This window comes from Electrophorus electricus, chromosome 15 (assembly GCF_013358815.1).
Source record: "Electrophorus electricus isolate fEleEle1 chromosome 15, fEleEle1.pri, whole genome shotgun sequence".
NCBI classification, from domain to species: domain Eukaryota; kingdom Metazoa; phylum Chordata; class Actinopteri; order Gymnotiformes; family Gymnotidae; genus Electrophorus; species Electrophorus electricus.
The window spans coordinates 11,090,177-11,109,143 of record NC_049549.1 but is presented as its reverse complement, the minus strand read 5'-3'; the positions used below and the strand labels follow the sequence as shown (position 1 = coordinate 11,109,143).

At 41.2% G+C, this 18,967-nt stretch overlaps 3 protein-coding genes across 3 annotated transcripts; all 3 read right to left on the bottom strand.

Annotated features, from left to right (window-relative positions):
• Positions 1-3,258: 3,258 nt before the first annotated feature.
• Positions 3,259-5,024, bottom strand: LOC113578733 (claudin-8-like). The gene has a single exon (XM_027012174.2). The coding sequence runs from the start codon at positions 4,705-4,707 to the stop codon at positions 3,643-3,645; it is 1,065 nt and encodes a 354-aa protein (XP_026867975.2). The 5' UTR covers positions 4,708-5,024; the 3' UTR covers positions 3,259-3,642.
• A 1,749-nt stretch (positions 5,025-6,773) lies between these two features.
• Positions 6,774-8,223, bottom strand: cldn8 (claudin 8). The gene has a single exon (XM_027012171.2). The coding sequence runs from the start codon at positions 7,930-7,932 to the stop codon at positions 7,156-7,158; it is 777 nt and encodes a 258-aa protein (XP_026867972.1). The 5' UTR covers positions 7,933-8,223; the 3' UTR covers positions 6,774-7,155.
• A 2,338-nt stretch (positions 8,224-10,561) lies between these two features.
• zgc:110333 (uncharacterized protein LOC550497 homolog) lies at positions 10,562-12,100 on the bottom strand. The gene has a single exon (XM_027012170.2). The coding sequence runs from the start codon at positions 11,985-11,987 to the stop codon at positions 11,064-11,066; it is 924 nt and encodes a 307-aa protein (XP_026867971.2). The 5' UTR covers positions 11,988-12,100; the 3' UTR covers positions 10,562-11,063.
• Between the last annotated feature and the right edge of the window lie 6,867 nt (positions 12,101-18,967).

Below are 18,967 nucleotides of genomic sequence, written 5' to 3'. Positions count from 1 at the left end.
AGAAGGCTATATGCTATCCAGACCATCTAGTTATTATAGGATTTGAACTGATTGAATAGAAATTGGATTGGATAAAAACACTGGACATGCTGAAAAGTGGACCTGATAGTATGATGTTGGTTTCAAATGCTTTGTTCAAGTCAGCACGCTTCAAAAAGTACCTGCTCCGGTTTTGTGATTTACCGATGAATTGCCAAGTACGCAGTCAAGAAGATTAGAGATCAGAAATGTTAACTGATCTTCTCTCCGTCCATAGGCATAGGCTGGCTATTCCTATGAACTCAACCACATGCATTTTGAGTATATGGAAACATAACAATATAGTAGTACTAGTATTTGCGTGAAAAAAAAGAAATATGAAAACATCTTCATGATTTCGTCTTCGTGTGTAAAGCGCAAGAGTCACACAGTCTGAAACAACATAATAGCCCACTAATCCGCTTTCTCACCGATAAACCAGGATTTCATAATGACTTATCATGTAATTTGCCTGAAACATTGATTAATTGATTAATAGTGGTAACATAGATTTGTCACTCTCATGTAAATTTAAAGGGGGAAACACCCATCAAATATAAATTATAGTCAACGTCACCGTGCAGGTTTTCTCGGGGCAAACGCATGTTAAGATCAGAATGATTCTATTTGTTGCCATCTTCTGGTAAAGAAATGTACCGTTGAAACTTTCTTGACAGACAGACGTTCCTTTAGATCGAGTGAATTAGCAGCGCGGGGTAGGCAAAACACACAGAAAAAGTTATATCATTTAAATTCAAATTTTCAAATTCCAGTGCTGGAAATGTCCTGCTGATCAAAAATGCCTATGTCGATATTAAAAGTTTAATTTCTCTAAGCCTATAACTCTATATTCCCTAGCTTTGGCAAGGCCTGTGTATATGTCCTCGTTTGACTTTCTTTTTCCATCTTCGCTCACCTTCCTGTCCCTTATCCAGTTTTGTATCCACGTTTCGTGTGTTAACAAGATCTGTCACTTTAATAAATGTGGCCGTTTGCAGCCATTACCTAAAGCAGGGTAAACTGCAAGGAATCTCACACGTAATTTGGAACTAAAACTAACAACTCCACAGTTTATCTAGTGAATTTCATGGGTTAACATTAGCATGAACTAACGTGAGCTAGATAGGTAGCATACTCTTTAATTTAATCGCAGTTTGTCGTGCTTTGCTGATTTCCTGCATGTACCATTACGTCAAACCCAAGATGTTCGAAAGACTGAGAAGAGGGACGGTGGCCATACTGAGGTGACAGGGTGCTAGAGAAAGACACGTTCATAAATTTCAGACAATTAGAAGGAAACGAAAGACATTTAGTGCATAAAAATATGCGCTGTAGAGCATAGATTATATTTAGAATCTAAAGTGTTCACAGTAATGTACAAATGTAGGCTTTATCTAATAATTGATTAAAAATAGATAACAAATAAGATAATAATTATCTCTCTCTCTCTCTCTCTCTCTCTCTCTCTCTCTCTCTATATATATATATATATATATATATATATATATAAATCTTAAAATATTAAATAATCCAATAATTTGGGTTATCATATACATTTTGAAGTACTGGTTTTGACTTTAATGCTAAACTTATTAAGTTTATGCTAGATGGTGTTGGGGTGTTAACGTGAACTTCGTTGGCTTTGCAGAGCTTCGCCGAGGAAAACATTTACTAGCCTCCACTAGTACAAACTAAACTCTACTACTGCACTACCAAAGCACACACACTGTTCCAGAGAATGTTTGTAGATCCCCTTTTTATTTGATCGCCTGTTCATGACAAACTTTTTAAACATCCCATTCTTTCTTTATAGTTCCTTGTTTGGAGTTCTTTTCCTTTCATTTTTCTTCTAAAAAACAAGAAGAAAAATGAAACCCACCCATCTATTTCTTTCAGGTAATCAAATATCTGTTAAATGTATTTACAAGTATTTGTGAGTCCTCAAATATAGCTGCAAATGATATACACCCCTTCAGAGTTCTAGTGTTGACACAATTTTAAATGTAGTTATAGAGTCACATTTTCCCAGAGCTAATATTTAAAAAGAGGCCTCATCCCTCTTAATGGCAACATGGTAAACCACACAAATCACATTCTTCCTGGACTTTTAGCATTACATTTTATTGAAAGATTATCACAACTCTATCACAAAGTATGGCTACAGCTGTTATTTCTAATGTAAAATCCTACTCTCTAAAATGTATCAATATGTTAATATTCTAACCAACATCATTAGTGCTGACAACAAAATCAAGTACAAGTTGAGTTTTATGAAAGACAGTAGGAAAATAGCAGGAAGTTATAACTAGTGTATGACTGGCTCAGTACAAAAAGCAATTCCCTTAAATTACATATCTAAAATTAAATCAAATGCACTGCAGAAAGAAAATGATATCATTTTTCTGTTTAAAAACACTACATAAATGCAACATTTGTATTCATACTTATTCTATCATCATTTTTGTACTACTTAATCTCTAGTAACCCTTATGCAAGTTTGAATATAATTTATTTATACGTAATATACAGCCATAACCTTTAAACCACATGCCTTATATTGTGTAGGGATACCTTGTGCTACCAAAACAGCTCTGACCAGCAAGTCATGGACTCCAGAAGACATTTGAAGGTATGGTCCTGTGGTATCTGACACAAAGATGTTTGCAGCAGATCCTGTCAGTGGTGAGGTTGGGCTTCAAATACATAGGACTGGTTTTCTAAGCACATCCCAGTGCTTGATTGGATTGAGATGTGTGGAGTTTGGAGGTCAAGTCAACACCTTGAACTCTTTGTTACTCTTTGGTTTGAAACAATGTTTAGGTAGGTGGTAGATGTCAAAGTAACATCCACTTGAATTCCAGGACCCAAAGCTTCCCAGCATCACACTGCCTCCCTCCACCAGCTTGCTGTCTTCCCAAAGTGCATCCTGGTGCATCTCATTTCCAGGTAAGCAACGTGCAAACACCTGGCCATCCACATGATTTAACAGAAAATGTGAATCATCAAACCAGGGCACCCTCTTTCATTGCTCCATGGTCTAGTTTTCATGTGCCCATTGTAGGTGCTTTTAGTGGTGGACAGGGGTCAGGGGGCATTCTAACCGCTCTGCAGCTACGCAGCATTGGACTGTATGTACTGACATATTTCTGTTATAGCCAAATGGTTCAGCAATTTGTGCTATAGTAGCTCTTCTGTGAGATCGGAGCAAAAAGGCTAACCTCAATGACTTTGCATGCCCATGACCCCGTTGTCGGTTCGCTGGTTCTCCTTCCTTGTACTGCCTTTGGTAATATACTAACTACTGAATACCAGGAACATAAGACAAGACTTGCTGTTTTGAAGCTGCTCCAACTCAGTTATCTAGCCATCACAATTTGGCCCTTGTCAAAGTTGCTCAGATCCTTAGGCTTGCCAATTTTTCCTGCATCCAACACATTAACTGATTTGTCATTTTCCATCTAATTTATCCCACCCCTTGACAGGTACAATTGTACCAAGATGTTTAGTGTTATTTATTTCACCTGTGGTTTTAATATCAGTGGTTTTAATGTTATGGCTAATCAGCATATATCATTTATAATTATTCTGTTATTTACTGTTGGAAATAGTTTAATGAAACTGTCCTCATATGTACATTCCAGAGTTGGAAGGGGACAGTGTCCTGTGTGGTTTAATCCAGGAGTTGCCATATCCAGATGGTGCAAATAGTTTTTGGGAGGTCTGTACATCAGTGGGCAGATTGTGGGTGGGCCCATCATGACCGGCGCGGACAGGTGCAGGCAGGAGGCTGGGCTTGGCGGAGTTTCTGGGCGTGGAGTGTCTCCAAGTGTCATGGGAGCTATGCATGGATCCCTGGCGATGGTATGCGGGCACCATGTTAGCATGGTTCAGCAGGAGGACATCAGGAGTGAGTTGGGCTTCATTGAAGGTAGGCTGTCCACCAGCGGGAGGTACAGCAGGCCTGAAGGCTGTGTGAAAGGTTTGTTTAGGAGCCAGGCCATGGCCATATAGATGTGGTTGCTGGGGCAAAGTGCTGACTGAGCTGTGGGTGTAGGTGAGCGGATGAAAGCGCGACAATGTGGAGCTTGCGGTCCCGTATACAGGCTGGTAGAGGCGGTCCGAGTTCAAAGTAGAACGGCAGCAGAGGAAGACAACCCCAGACAGGAAGAGGAATGCCCCGGTGACCCAGCCAATGTAGAGCGCCTCACCCAGCTCCCGCCGCTGGGCATCCAATAGCAGGGGGTTGTAGAAGTCCTGGATGATAACATGGGCCGTCCAGGAGACTGGGATGAAAACGCAGATGGCAGCCATGATCTGCATCACCCCTGCAATCACAATGAGGAGGGCTTTGAGGCGGTTTTGGTCCTGGAGGCAGGATGTGTTACGGAGACCCAGGAGGGCCGCCAGCACTCCGAGAAAACTCAAAGCGACAGAGCAGCACATGAGGCCGCGGGAAGCTTGCATCTCCGGCGGCAGGTAGAGCAGTGAGTCGTACACCTTGCACTGCATGCGGATGTTCGCTTGGCGGAAACAGTTCATCCACAGCCCCTCCCAGCGAGTCTCCATGACGATGATGTTCTCCTGGATGAAGGCGGTGACCCGCCACATGGGTAGGCCTGTTGTAGCAGCAGTGCCCACCAGCCCGATAGCACCCAGGCAGAGAGCAATGATCTCACATGCGTTAACCATTGCTCATACACGCACACACAAACATGCAAACACGTTCTCACCACAAATAGGAGCTGAAGCCCGAGCAGTACACCAATACAAAAAGCCTGAACCTGACTCAGTGGTCAGAGTTACAACTGTTCCTAAGCAAGATGAAGAAGAACTGACTATTATCCAGTTACACCAGTGGCTAAAGTCCACTACACAGTTTTCCCAGTGATAGGACAAGGCATAGCTAGTTTTCCCAGAATGAAGGTGGGTTGTCTGCAGTTTATGTTGAGCATAATCCCAGGCTTAAGTTATGTCATCCTATTAAATCCACACAAGAATTAGACAGAGCGCAGCATGGCACAGGCTGTACTTTTGTGTCAAGTATAAATTGTAATGGTTTAGAGCGTGCTGACTCATGGTCTCTATCGTTTTGGGAAGTGAGCTGCTCCTTCTGGATTGGTTAGGGCCGATGAGGGTTTCTGGTCACTAAATGTTTGTTGTGCCCTGCTCATGAAGGACATAACAGTAACCATCTCACACTCAAAAAATTAATATACTCAAACAGACACCCACATGCTCTCTCTGTCCTTCTGCTGTTACTTTCTCTTTCATGGCCTGTTTTTGCGGGCATTCGTGTCTGCATCATTTAGATTGTAAACTCCCCATTATCATATAATCATATATGGTATACTGTAAACTCCCCATTATAATTTAAATTCCCTTTATCATAATTTAATTGCCAGAAGTTCTACTCTTCTACTTTAACTTCAAAGTTATCGCCACATAAGAGAAATCCTCGGATTTACCACCAGAGGGCATAGATCAGTGATCAGTGTAATAATGGAGCAGTCTGAAGCCTGAAACAGTCTCTAATAGTGGACCTGTTGAATATATGTACTAATTACGCTTTCTCAGACTGACAAATATTACCCTCAATAGCTTGGTAGTTCATGAGACAAAAGATGTATTTAACTAATAATGGTGTTTACTGTAACCTGCATGCTTTATGTTTAAACAGTTTAAAGATGTTAAGTTTAAAGGTCATTTATACCCAGTATAAAAGTGTGAAAGGTTAATTATGACATATAATTATGGACACAGTGGTTAATTATGCATACACATGGTACTGCTATGAGTCTTTCTGTGACAAAGCTCTAGAACATGCAAATTTGGTTTATGTAATTTTCCTGTATTACTAAACTGTCCATGTTATCTCAAGGTGTACCTTCACAGTAAAGTCTGGTCACATTGTTAAATATAAACTGAACCTTTCTCTCACTCATCCCACACTTGCTCTGCCTGTTTTCCTATGTGCTTGATGGAGTTACCAGAAATTAGTTTGTATTCACAGTTTTTGAAAATTTGGATAACCCATGTCCAGAACCCCAACGAATGCTAGGCTCCTTACTCCAACATTAACTCTCAATACCTAGTAACCGCCGCATAAACATTCCACTTTTAAAGACACAAGATTGTTTTTTAAAAGATTCTTTTTTCTGAATAAAAGATTCCCTGTGCACTTTTGAGTTTAAATCTCACTTTGAAAACATTTTCTTTAGGTTTGACCTTGGAACTTGCTCTTGCAATAAGTGTAAAACTGAAATCTGTTCTCCAGCACTGAGCAAATTCATTTATGTGCATTCTTCTCCCCAGTAAAAGGTGGATTAGCAATTTGTTCTTCATTTCCTGGTTAAGTTGTAGCTATGTGTGGTTCGGTTTCTATAGATGTAAGGGCGTGTCCAGTTAAAGGTTTTTCAAACAATGGCTGCACATTATATTTCACTCCCTGTTTGACTGGGACGACGGGGTAGTGAGATCACCAAGACGCTCGTGTAAACAAAGGTACAGACATCAGTCAATAAAACTGAGTCGCATGCCAATAGCTCTAGTGTCCTTCAACAATGGAGAAAAGGGCTTTCCAAAAAGCACACTGTCATCAGAATACAGTTCAACATTATATAAAATGTGAATGTAGTAAGGACAAAAAAATAAGGATTAGGTAGATATACTGGCTCGTGCCTACTAAATCTACAATCTAAAGCTATGATTAAAAACCACCAATGGAACCGACATTTAAATCTTTTTTCAGTGTTTTTTTATATGATCGATATATTCCTTAAAGATTACACAGAAAAATAACCACCTATTATGCCCTTCACAGAAATCCTGTTATTTTTAATCTTGCGTGCTTCTTAGCAACGTGTCCAAGAATTTCAATGTAGGTCAGTTATTAAGATCTTGGACCAACTTATCATTCATCTTAAATAAAATGGAGAAATGTCTGGACAAAAGGTAAATGGCATTTTCCACATAGCAGATGGTGTCTATATGCACGTAATGCAGCCACTTAAGGTAAACTGAAGTCCTTTTTCTCTACCACACACACATATATATGCATATACAAAAGATATAAACATCGCTGAAGTTCCCCAAGTGTCTCATTTCAGGTCCTTTTTTGGAGCCTTTCCCAAGAAGTCTTCACAGGTACGCGACGGCACTGCGGATAGACTGCTGTCTGGATGGCTGGATGAATGAAGTTCTTCTGGATGGCTGAATGAACGAAGGGTCTCTGGATGGGTAGCTGTAGGCTGCTACTGGCCTGGGCTGGAAGGCCATGGGATGCGACTGGTATGCTACGTAGGGCACGCTCTGGGGGTAGGCCACGTAGCTCCGCTCCACGCCCTTGTCTGCGGAGCCGCTGCAGCAAGTAAACATGCAGCCGCCCACGAAGAGCAGCCCCCCCGCCACCCAGCCGATGTAGAGCGCCTCACCCAGCTCCCGCCGCTGGGCGTCGAGCAGCAGGGGGTTGTAGAAGTCCTGGATGATGACGTGAGCCGTCCAGGAGACCGGGATCAGGCAACAGATGCAGGCCAGGATGATTATAAAGCCGGCCACGACGAGCACCTTGTGCTTGGTGTTATCGTTGCCCTGGATGCAGACGGTGCACTTCATCCCGGCGATGGAGATGATGAGGCCAATGAAGGCAAGAGCGACAGAGCAGCACATGAGGCCGCGGGAGGCCTGCAGCTCCGGCGGCAGGTAGAGCAGTGAGTCGTACACCTTGCACTGCATGCGGATGTTCGCCTGGCGAAAGCAGTTCATCCACAGCCCTTCCCAGCGCGTCTCCATGACGATGATGTTCTCCTGGATGAAGGCTGTGACCCGCCACATGGGCATGCCCGTGCTGGCTGCAGCTCCGATCAGGCCCACCAAGGTCAGACACATCGCTGCTATCTCCAGTGCATTGCCTCCCATTCTCTGTCTATAAGCTCAGGCTCGGAGGGCGTGAGGAAGATTCTCGGGAACGGCACCAAACCGAAGCCGATTCAAATCATTCTAAGTCCTGTGCTCGATGCTCAACCAGGAATAAAAGCAGATCAGATCTTTGGCAAGAGCAACACTGAGCAGGCCGAGGAAGAGACGGGCGCAGGAGCGGATTCAGCTGAAGGGAGGAAAGGAGAGTGCCGCTCACCTGAAGTGCTTCTCCGTGTCCCGGCCAATGAGCCGCTGAAAGGCGAGCACCTCTGCTGCTGCCTGCTGCCTCCTCCTCCAAAGCTGGATAGGATGGGAGGGATTTCCAGACAGTTGCCATGAAACTGTATCCACCTGTGACTGTTTGTGCAGGAGGAGGAGGGGTAGCGAACAGCGCCGGGCCATCCACTGGATGCTCACACCCTTCCCCCTGCACACACAAGCACACAGTCTCTCTCTCTCACACACGCGCACGCATGCACGCGTGACTTTGAGCGCTCATTATTGCCTAAAGCCATCATAAAACAATAACACAGCACACTGTGCATTTTAATAACCTCCTCCACCAAAAAAAAAAAAAAAAGCTACCTAAGGTTTTGTATTTGCATCTGAAATTTGAAAGTTGTTTTGAGTTCCGTTAACTAGTCAACCCTGGGTTCACTGGAACAATCGCTGTGTTGTGTCTGGGCCTGTATGTTGCCAGGGTACTAAGCCATAAGGAAGAGGAAGAGCAGAGAGCTATAGATCAAGAACGTGCCTAATGATAAACAAAAGATAATGGCATTGTCATGTCAAAAGGTGTCTGGGTGATGCAAAAATCGCACTCAGATCACTCTTAATGGGCTGTTGCTATATCAACGGAGAGTCGAAAGACTGCATACATCACTAGAACGATCTATAGAAAATTAGTTGCTTTCAGGATGTTTTCAAATACAACAAATGCTAGGAAATGCAAATCTGCATGTAAGAAAACTTACTTACCCTGCAAGTAAAAATGCTGATCATAGTGAGACTATGTTGTGGTTAGGAAATCTTAGTTTCACTTTATTTACAAGCTGTTTTAAGAGTTTTGGCTAAAGCACTGGTTTAAAAATAAATGTTCAATAGGCTTTAGCAATGAGACAACCTTTGAGACAACCTTTTACAATGTAACACTGTGGTAATTCAACTTGATCTAATGATAAAAAGGGTTTAAAATTGGAAGTGTTGTCTGTCTATAAATTCATAGGCAGACAGTGCTGTTGATCCAGGTGTTACCCAAAGAAACCTATAAATAGTAAGCTGAAGAAACATATTTCGGTCCACTGATTGCATTGTTTGCATTATTTTTGCCTGTTTAACTAATGGAAAAACAACTTTACTTGAACTGGTTTACAGCCGTGAGCAGTGGTAGCTCAATGGTTAAGGTAATCCATTTGTAATTGGATAGTTGCTGCTTCAAGTCCCACCACTGCCAAATTGCCACTGTTGGGCCCCTGAGCAAGACCCTTAACCCTCAATTGCTCAAGTCAGAATTGCAAGTTGCTTTGGATAAAAGTGTCAGATAAATGTAAACAATATAGCAAGAAAAGACCCAGAGCTAGACTCCCAATACAAATGTATATAGAGGACATAAACAAGTGGTTATCATGGAGTGTAATTAGTGTAGAAAATGGATTGATCAGCTGATCCATCTACCCCTCTTTTGGTTTGGTGTATATCAAGAAACAAATGTGACACTGAACATTGTTGTCTGTGTGTATATAGAAAGTATATAATTCTTACACATAGGTACAACATGATATCGAACATTGTTATCTGAGGATGTCTGTAGGTGTGCTTAGCTACAGACATCCTCAGATAACAAGTATATAAATATATACATTTTTACACATAGGTGTAACATGACATGGGGAATCCAAGTCAGACACGATGCACGTTTTTGTGGATTACTGTACAATTCTTTCCTTAGTTTTTGTCAGCACCATTTCTCCAACAACCTGATTCTCCTCAGGACAACAGCACCCGGCAACCTGGAAGAACACGTGCTGCCTCTGAGACACATGGGCCCAGCCACTGACCAGCTCGGTGCACATGGAAGACAGAACCATTCTTTGAGCTTGAGTTCTGGGAATAGCACACAAATTCCATGATCATTTGCACCACTCGGGAGCAACGGACACTACATTCTACGGGGTGGAGAAAACAAAGAACTGCTTATGCAATTCTGTTTAAGTTGTGTTAAAAATGGGTTGTGTTAAAAATGTAACCAAGTAGTCCCAAAGGGAGGCCATGAAAGTGCACAGTGGTGTGTGCAAGCATGTGTGCTCTGTCGCCTAGCTATAGTCAAATCCCTGTGGCTACATTTGCGTTGTAGGCATGTCTATGCAACCGTGGTGTTCAGGATCATTTTGGGTTGGTAAGAGTGCAGACAAACACAGCGTCCTCCTATCTAGAAATGCACACAAACAGGTTTGTCCAGCGCAGTCACGTCTGCTCTGGAGCTACTAGTGCAGAATAGCTTCCGCTCGTTATTCAGGTTAATCATCAAAAGAGAATGTTTGTGAATTTAGTGGGGAGAAATAAAACAGCGTACATTGTTATTTATGTACAAATATTTATTTAGATTTTTTTTTAAACAATGAGTCCAAATTTCAGTGCTTGAAAAAAACTACATATTCAAATATTCACACTTCTGAAGCAGAATACAGTGCTTTCACCAATTAAGCATCTTTAGGGGAAAGTATATATGAGAGTGCAAGAATGTTTGAGGCCAATATTTGCCTGCCAAAGCAATACCTCACATTCAGCTTCTCAGAAAGCACCAGCTCCTCTAGTCTTGTGCAAATGGTATCCATGAACAAGTCCTTCTGAAAATGTCCATTTGAGATCAAAGAAGCAGTCTTTCTTTTGCTGCATTCCAAATTCAAGATTAGAATCATTGCAGTATATTCGCAGCTAGCTAAATGGATGGAGCGGAAATCACAACCACAGAGACAAAAACAAAGCAATAAAATAAAATAAAACCAAGAGTTTTGAACTCGTGTTTTGTTTATGGAAGAACCCAGCTGAGCCCTTGAACCTGGCTCATGGTGGTGGCTCCTCTCTGTCACGTAGAACGGCCGTCCAGCTTTCAGTACCCTGGCTACAGCTCCTCAGTAACCAGGCCGACTGTAGACCACAGATCCTGGTGGTGGGGGAACTGTGTAAGCTGGTTGGTAGGTGTAGGCTGGCTGGTAGGTGTATGCTGGTTGGTAGGTGTATCCAGGCTTGTAGAGGCTGTTGGGAGTGTAGCCGGCTCTGTACAGCACTGCCATCTGGTCCTCCTTCTCTTGGGTGTGTGGTGCGTGCCGGCAGAGCAGGATCACGCCGGCAGCAAAAAGCAGAGCGGACGTGACCCAGCCGATGTAGAGCGCCTCACCCAGCTCCCGCCGCTGGGCGTCGATCAGCAGGGGGTTGTAGAAGTCCTGGATGATGACGTGAGCCGTCCAGGAGACCGGGATGATGGTGGCCAGGCAGCCGACCAGGAAGAGGCAGCCCCCGGTCACCAGGACGATGTGCTTGACGCGCGGGCGGGAATCGACGAGGCGCGTGCAGCGCATGCCCACGGAGGAGACCACCACAGCGATGGCAGTGAGAGCGACAGAGCAGCACATGAGGCCGCGGGAGGCCTGCAGCTCCGGCGGCAGGTAGAGCAGTGAGTCGTACACCTTGCACTGCATGCGGATGTTCGCCTGGCGAAAGCAGTTCATCCACAGCCCTTCCCAGCGCGTCTCCATGACGATGATGTTCTCCTGGATGAAGGCTGTGACCCGCCACATGGGGAGGCCCGTCACGGTGGCGACGCCGATCAGGCCGATGAAGCCGATGACCAGGGCGACCAACTCGCAGTGCACAGCTTCCTTACGCTTCCTCTTCTCCTTCAGCAGCTGCTCCTGGTATGCGTCCTTGGCTGCCTGATCCATGTATGCGCTGTCCATGTATGATTTGTCAACGAGCGAGCGATCCATATAGGACTGGCCCGCGTAGGACTTGCCTGCGTAGGACTTGCCCGCGTAGGACTCAGCCGTGTAAGACATGGTAGACCAATAGGTGGGACACTCAGGAGGGAATCAGCGTCTTCTGATGCAACTCTCCCCCTACGTCTCGCTCTCTCTTAACTCCGTCTCCAACCTGGAGTCGTTTCTCTTGGTTTCACTCACAGCTGCTGTGTCTCAACTGAGAACCAAAACGTCAGATAGGAAGATTTTGTGTGGCAAGAAAAAAAATGTGTTAACAATGCTATGTGCCCCGACAGGTTTGTCTGCATCAGTAAAAGCAACTGGCAATACCTGAATTGTTCAAACAACCAGAAAAATGTAGAACCGGTTGTTACCCATGTTACCCATGTTACCCTGTCAGCTGGTGTCCAAAGGAAGAAAAGGAGAAAAACATTAAGAACACAACTGAAAACTCAAACACTGAGAAATGTTTTAAAATATAAAGTCTTCTAGAACTTCAGGATATAAAGAGAATAAATAAGTAGCTACGTTTTAGTCTTTCACATTTATCTACTACTCCTTAGGTGTGTGAATAGTAGTATATAAATCAAATGTATTATTATTATTATTATTATTATTATTATTATTATTATTATTATTAATATTACTGTTGGCAACGCACATGGCCCACATGGAAAACTAAATCTCTCTAGGCACCATCAAACATTAGCCCACAACACTGTTGACCATATTTAGCACAAAGGCAAAGAGTGTAGCATCCCTAGAGTGTGTAGTCTGCAGTTCTTTAGCACACTGAACGTTTTTACAAATTTTAGCTTTATAATACATTTTTGTATTTATTTGTGATAGTAATAGATTAAGAATTAAAATATTTTATGCCTTTATGACTTAATAAACATTTTTTTGTTTTCTTCAGTTTTGTAATCTACACACATCATCTGCAATTTTCAGATGTAAATCACAAATCTAAAAAAACAAAACAAAACAAAACAAGACATTTAATTATTGATGGCGAACTTGCAAATTACTGAATCCTCAAAAGTTAAACCTGCAAAAGTGGACTTTTGTAAATGCGTGTTTGCTATGGTTGCTTTGCTATCAGTCATGCCTCTCATTTATCATTTTACCCAATTTTTTTTAACCTACTATTTATTACTGTTGTTTATTCCTACTCAAGATGTTTACTTTTATCCATATTGTATTATTTAATTGAAGTAACTTTGACTTATATAATATTTTTACCTGAGCTATGTGATGCACTGCTGTCTTAAATATGTTTTAGAAATATAAGAAATATACCCATGAGTTGGGATAATTTGATAATATTCCTCAAAATTCGAAGGGATTAAACACTCAGCGGCCACTTTTTAAGGTACACCTGTTCAACTGCTCATTAACACAAATATCTAACCAGCCAATCACATGGCAGCATGTGTTTAGGCATGTAGACATGGTTAAGACGACCTGCAGAAGTCCAAACTGAGCATCAGAATGGGGAAGAAATGGGATTTAAGTGAATTTGAAAGTGATATGGTTGGTGGTGCTAGATGGGCTGGTCTGAGTATTTCAGAAACTCCTGATCTACTGGGATTTCCTACATCACCATTTGGAGGATATACAGAGAATGGTGCAAAAAAAGAGAAAACATCCAAAACATCCAGTGAGTGTCACTTCTCTGGGCGAAAATGCCAGAGGTCAGAGGGGAATGACCAGACTGGTTGAAGCTGATAGAAAGGAAAAGCAACTCAAATAACCTCTCGTTACAGCTGAGGTTTGCAGAAGATAGTCTCTGTATGCACAAAATGTTGAACCTTGAAGCAGATGGGCTTCAGCAACAGAGGAACTTGCTGGGTGCCAGTCCTGTCAGCTGAGAAGAAGCAACTGTGGCTATAGTTTGCAAGGGCTCATGCAAAAATGAGACAATAGAAGATTGGAAAAACATTGCCTGGTCTAAATAGTCTTGATTTCTTCTGGCGATGGTGAGGTCAGAATTTAGCATATTTATGGCAACATGAAAGCATGGATTCGTCCTGCGTTGTATGAATGGTTCAGGCTACCAGTAGTGGTATAATGGTGTGTTTTCTTGGCACACTTTGAGCCCCTTAATACAAATTGAGTGTCTTTTATTACTTCATTATCCCCATCATCACACTATCACAGCATCATCACCACTGCCAACATCCACATTACCTCCCTAAAAGGCAAATAGGCATTGCAAATGTCACATGTCGTGATTTTCATTTGGGATGACTCATACTGGATAATCATCATTTATGTTCTTTTCCTGGATCAACACCAGTTTTGTCCAGTCACTGAACTGAATCAAGTACTTGAATCAAGTAAAAACAGTCAATAAGAAAAACATTTTTGATTTAAATGTAATTGTTTATTTAGACTAGATTTTAGATTATTTAACATGCCAAGAGATATGTTTTTGCAGTGTAGCATGTGACCTTATTGTCGGCTATACAGATCCTGCATAGCTAGCCAGGTATTCCTATTATTGATTATATTGATTCTAGATAACCAGTTAGGTCTAATTGTTGATCCTGGAAAGCCAATTAATGCAGTTCATGGGTATGATTCTGGATAGTTATTGTAGTTATTGCATTTCATGACTACTGATCCTGAATAGCCAGTTAACCATATTACTAACTAGACAGAATATGGCAACATGATTTCCAACATGAATTACAGTGCATAGCCTGGAATTATAGGATGCACTTTCTCCCATCTGGTTTCTGAATGTTGGTTTATTTTATGGGAAAATGGGCTACATTTCAAAATCTTTTGTATGTTGAGTTTTTTTTTGTCATCTGAGGTTAGTCGTCTATAGAAGTTAATAAATAAACTGTAGGAGGATTTACTTTCTTTTTGCCATGACTGTATATGCATCAGGGGGTTAATTACAAAGTGCATAAAGACTAAAATAAAAATACTGTTATTCAGCTGCAGTCAAAAAGTTTACACAAATCTGAAATTATAGTTTGTCATGTGGCATATACCTGTCAACAGAAAACCAGTTCAGCAGGGCTTTGATAGAATACATTGGTGTTTATGATGGGATGCCAATAGCGTCTGCTTAAAATTAATATGTTTGGGAACTAAAAAAAGCAAAGACTCTCTCATCTTCACCAGCAGAGCATAAAGGATACAGAACACCCTTTAAATGTACCATTTAAAATGTTCATTATAAACTTCAGATGCTTATGACATACTGTCTGTTCAGCGCACACTAATTTTTCAAATGCAGCCTACATATGGAAGTTTGCGTGTCCATATATTGTCTGTTTGTTTGTGAGGTTGTTTTCAGGTGTGGTGAAAATTAGTTCATGAAATAAACATGCAAACAAGTATCAGCGAAATCCTTAAATGTTTCAGAAAATTGGTATATAGCCCCTTGTTTTGAATGAATGTCTGCTCTCATGCTGTAAACGTTCATCTAGGTGTACGCTTGATGTTTGTGCCTCTCCATGATAATAACACTGGCAAAAATATGGGCCGGCAACTTGCTCACGGGTAGTGAGGTTACCACAATGACACCCACCATGCATCTGCAGTGACTCGCAGGACGTGGGCTTGCTGACAGCAACCAATACCAGAGCTGACATGGGAGATTAATGTCATGTCAACATTTAAATGTGGAAGGGAGCTAAAGGGGAGGGGTTACATGTGCCAGCCATGCGTATCATTGGTGTGCATTGAAACTTGACTGTTGATGAGTCTTTGTAGAGTGCATGTCACGCCACACTCCCTTCCTAGAAAGTGAAATCCTTACAACACTGAGAAATGCATTCAGAACAGGTAGAGCAGGGTTTTCACAGTGAACCATCAGTGGATAACACTTCAGCTTAGTGGCTCCCAATTTAACTTGATGAGCTGGTGGGTTGAGTCAGGTGTGTAGGAGTGGGGATAAAACGTCACAACTCTCCAGGATTTGAGAATGTCAGTCCCAAACCCCTCTCAAACATCTGAAACAGGTGAAATGGTATAGGCCAAACTCAATCAAGTTTTGACCTTGTCCCACCTCTGAGGTTTCTCTGGCCCCACTGCTAGGCACATCTGTCATCTCTCACAAAGACAGGACAATTATATCCCAATACTTACTTTGGCTCAGTCCTACCATAATCACAAATACCATTTTGTTATTTTGAACAGCAAATCAATGCTAGCATGAATGATTGCCTGAGGCTGGGCTACCTAATGATTGACTTAGGGTCACTTTTAATTGGTCAGTAGTGGGCAAACAGTGTTTAAACAATAAGACTAGATCAAAATAATATGAATTGGAGGAGTCAGGGTTGGAACTGAGGGATGAAACTTGGGTAAATCTAATAAAAATGTTTTGCTCTCTCTCTCTCTCTCTCTCTCTCTCTCTCTCTCTCTCTCTCTCTCTATATATATATATATATATATATATATATATATATATATATATATATTCTGTCTTACCCATGCTGTATTTCAATTATATAAATTATTTAAAATTCAATTATTTATATTTTAATTATTTGTATTGCGACATGGAATTATTGGCTTGTGTATTGTTAACAAATTCTCCTGTTACCTTAACACCCATGTAAATGCCTAAAAACTAATAAACCATAGCAAAATATTGTTTAAGAACCAATTGGTTTTATATATTATCAGCACCAAAGTGAGCTGCACATGTTTACTAGGTTAAACTCATCATTAGACAAACTGAAGATGTTGAAGTTGTACACATTTTCATTCCTGTGTTGGAGTTCATATTGCAGGCTTTCTCATGGTTACAAAAGTGGGCAATTTCCTTATCACAATAGGGAAACAGGAAGTTGACTGAGGCCAGCCTCCGCAACAGGTCTGAAACTACTCTCTGTACATTTTACCTGCAATGTCTGCTACATTCCACACCTGGCTACACTGAGCAACACTGTGCAATGTTATTTTTGTCTTGATATTTAATGGAAAACTTCTCCATAAATCACTTAAAGAAAATAAGGTATTTATATACATTTGTAATTGGCAGTCCCAAAAGATAGAAGCATCCAAAGAAATGAATATGAGAAGTTGGAAAAATACCACAGACTTAAAGATGAAATAGAGAAAATGTAGAATGTTTACACCAGGTTGTCCCAGTAGTGACAGGTGAATTTGATGCTATTACGCCAAAGATGCTGGATTAGCTCCAACAGATCTCAGGGATGATTAGATCAATCTTAGTCCAGAAGAGCACAGCCCTAGAACAGCCAAAACACTGTGCCATATCCTCAACTACCAGATGAAGGACCTCTCACCACAACATCCTGTTTCTCTGGAAACTTTGTGTACTACAATCTCTCTCCATATTAAGGCAGTGCCTGTTCATGTAAGTTTGTTTAAAAGAGAGACACCTTAGAACCGCCTTTTTGTTTTGATGCTATAGGTCACTTGAGGAATTCTCTGGCTACAATTGAAACTGTTTGTGTAGATTGCTTTTCTGCGCTGTGCAGGACAAGGAGCCTTGACAGAAACCTGAAAACCAGTCTAACTGGTCAGACTTCAGCAACGTCATCCTTGTCCAGAGTTTGATATGTAAACACAACTTCTTTTCCTTTTCTAGTAAAGCAGGGACAGAAAAACAAAATGTCCAGCCTCAGGGGGGAAAAAAACCCTTACAGAAGCCTGTTTTAGGGAAGGTTAATTTATTTAAAACAGAAACTACAATTCTTTATGATAAAACAGAAAATAATGTTTCATTTGATAGTTTAATGGAATAAAAATGAAACCTATTTAAAACCACTTTAAAAGTTAAAAACAAAGGGAAGAAGCAATTGTGATGATATGTGCAGGTGGTGCTTTCCTTAGGTCTTAAACATTCCAATAATGTCTGAGCCAAAGATGAGATTTTAGCCAGCAAGATACAGAGAAAAAATATTAGGCTTTCAGGGATACCAACCAACAGTCAATATTTTACCAGTGAATTTCTGGAGGCGTTTATAAAAGAACACATACCATATACAGTATATGCACTTTCTGCATGAATAGATAACAATGAAAAAAAGCTAAATATCACAAAATTACACAGATTGTTTCCCTTTCACATGCTGACACTCTCTTCCTATAAATGTCTTTATCTGAATATTTAAAACAGACTGCTTTAAAAATGTAATATACATTACACATACGTGGCCCCACCTAGTGGTTACTGTTATATTGCTGAGCGGAAACGTAATACAGTTGCTTCAGTCCCTGCTTGGTATCAGAAAAAAACAATCCAAGCTAAAACCCATAATTCAGTTAGAATATTAAAGCCAAAACTGCTCAGCGTTGTGTCCGAGTAAATGTTTGTTGGCGCTGGCTGGTTCCAAATATATGCCACAGTGTAATGATATAGGATATTTGGTGCTACTGGACTATGGGATACTTAATTAGTTAATGAGACAAAATTCTGATAATGGAATGACAAAACATATATGGCTGAATAAAGGAATATTCCATCATTTTTCAGTCTAATCTCTATCCATCACATTTGTAGGATATAGTAATTTACTTCAGACAAAAATGCAGTTGCAAGTACATAATATGCATTGATGCATTTCCTAGTACTTAATAAAGAAGGGTTAAGTTGGTAAACGGTGTTTACCTACAGGCATTTACATACTCCTGTAAATAAATAATGAGCTTGTGTAAATAGTCTACTCAGTGTTTTGACATAAATTGTCAAACATTGAGCAGCGGTTATTTATACTGATCATAACCTGATTACTCTGCTGGGAAGGACTCATCTCTGTATGTATGCTATGTAGTAACATCAAACACATGCACTCAGACCTGTGTTCATGAGAACAACAGGTTTCCCATTCACTGCAGCACAACAAGCATTACTAGCATGCTGGAGTAAGGCTTCAGTTTGAACATCCTCTCTGTACCTTATAATTACAGCCGTAATGCTGCAAAGATTTTGGGAAATGGACCGGGCTGTTGTTATAGTGAGTGTTGGTTCTTTTCATGCCTTTGGTATTGTGTCACTGCAGGCACTCAGTGGAGCTCTGAGAGGTTGTTTCATGCTCTGTGTTCTCTTCCTGTACATGAGAGGA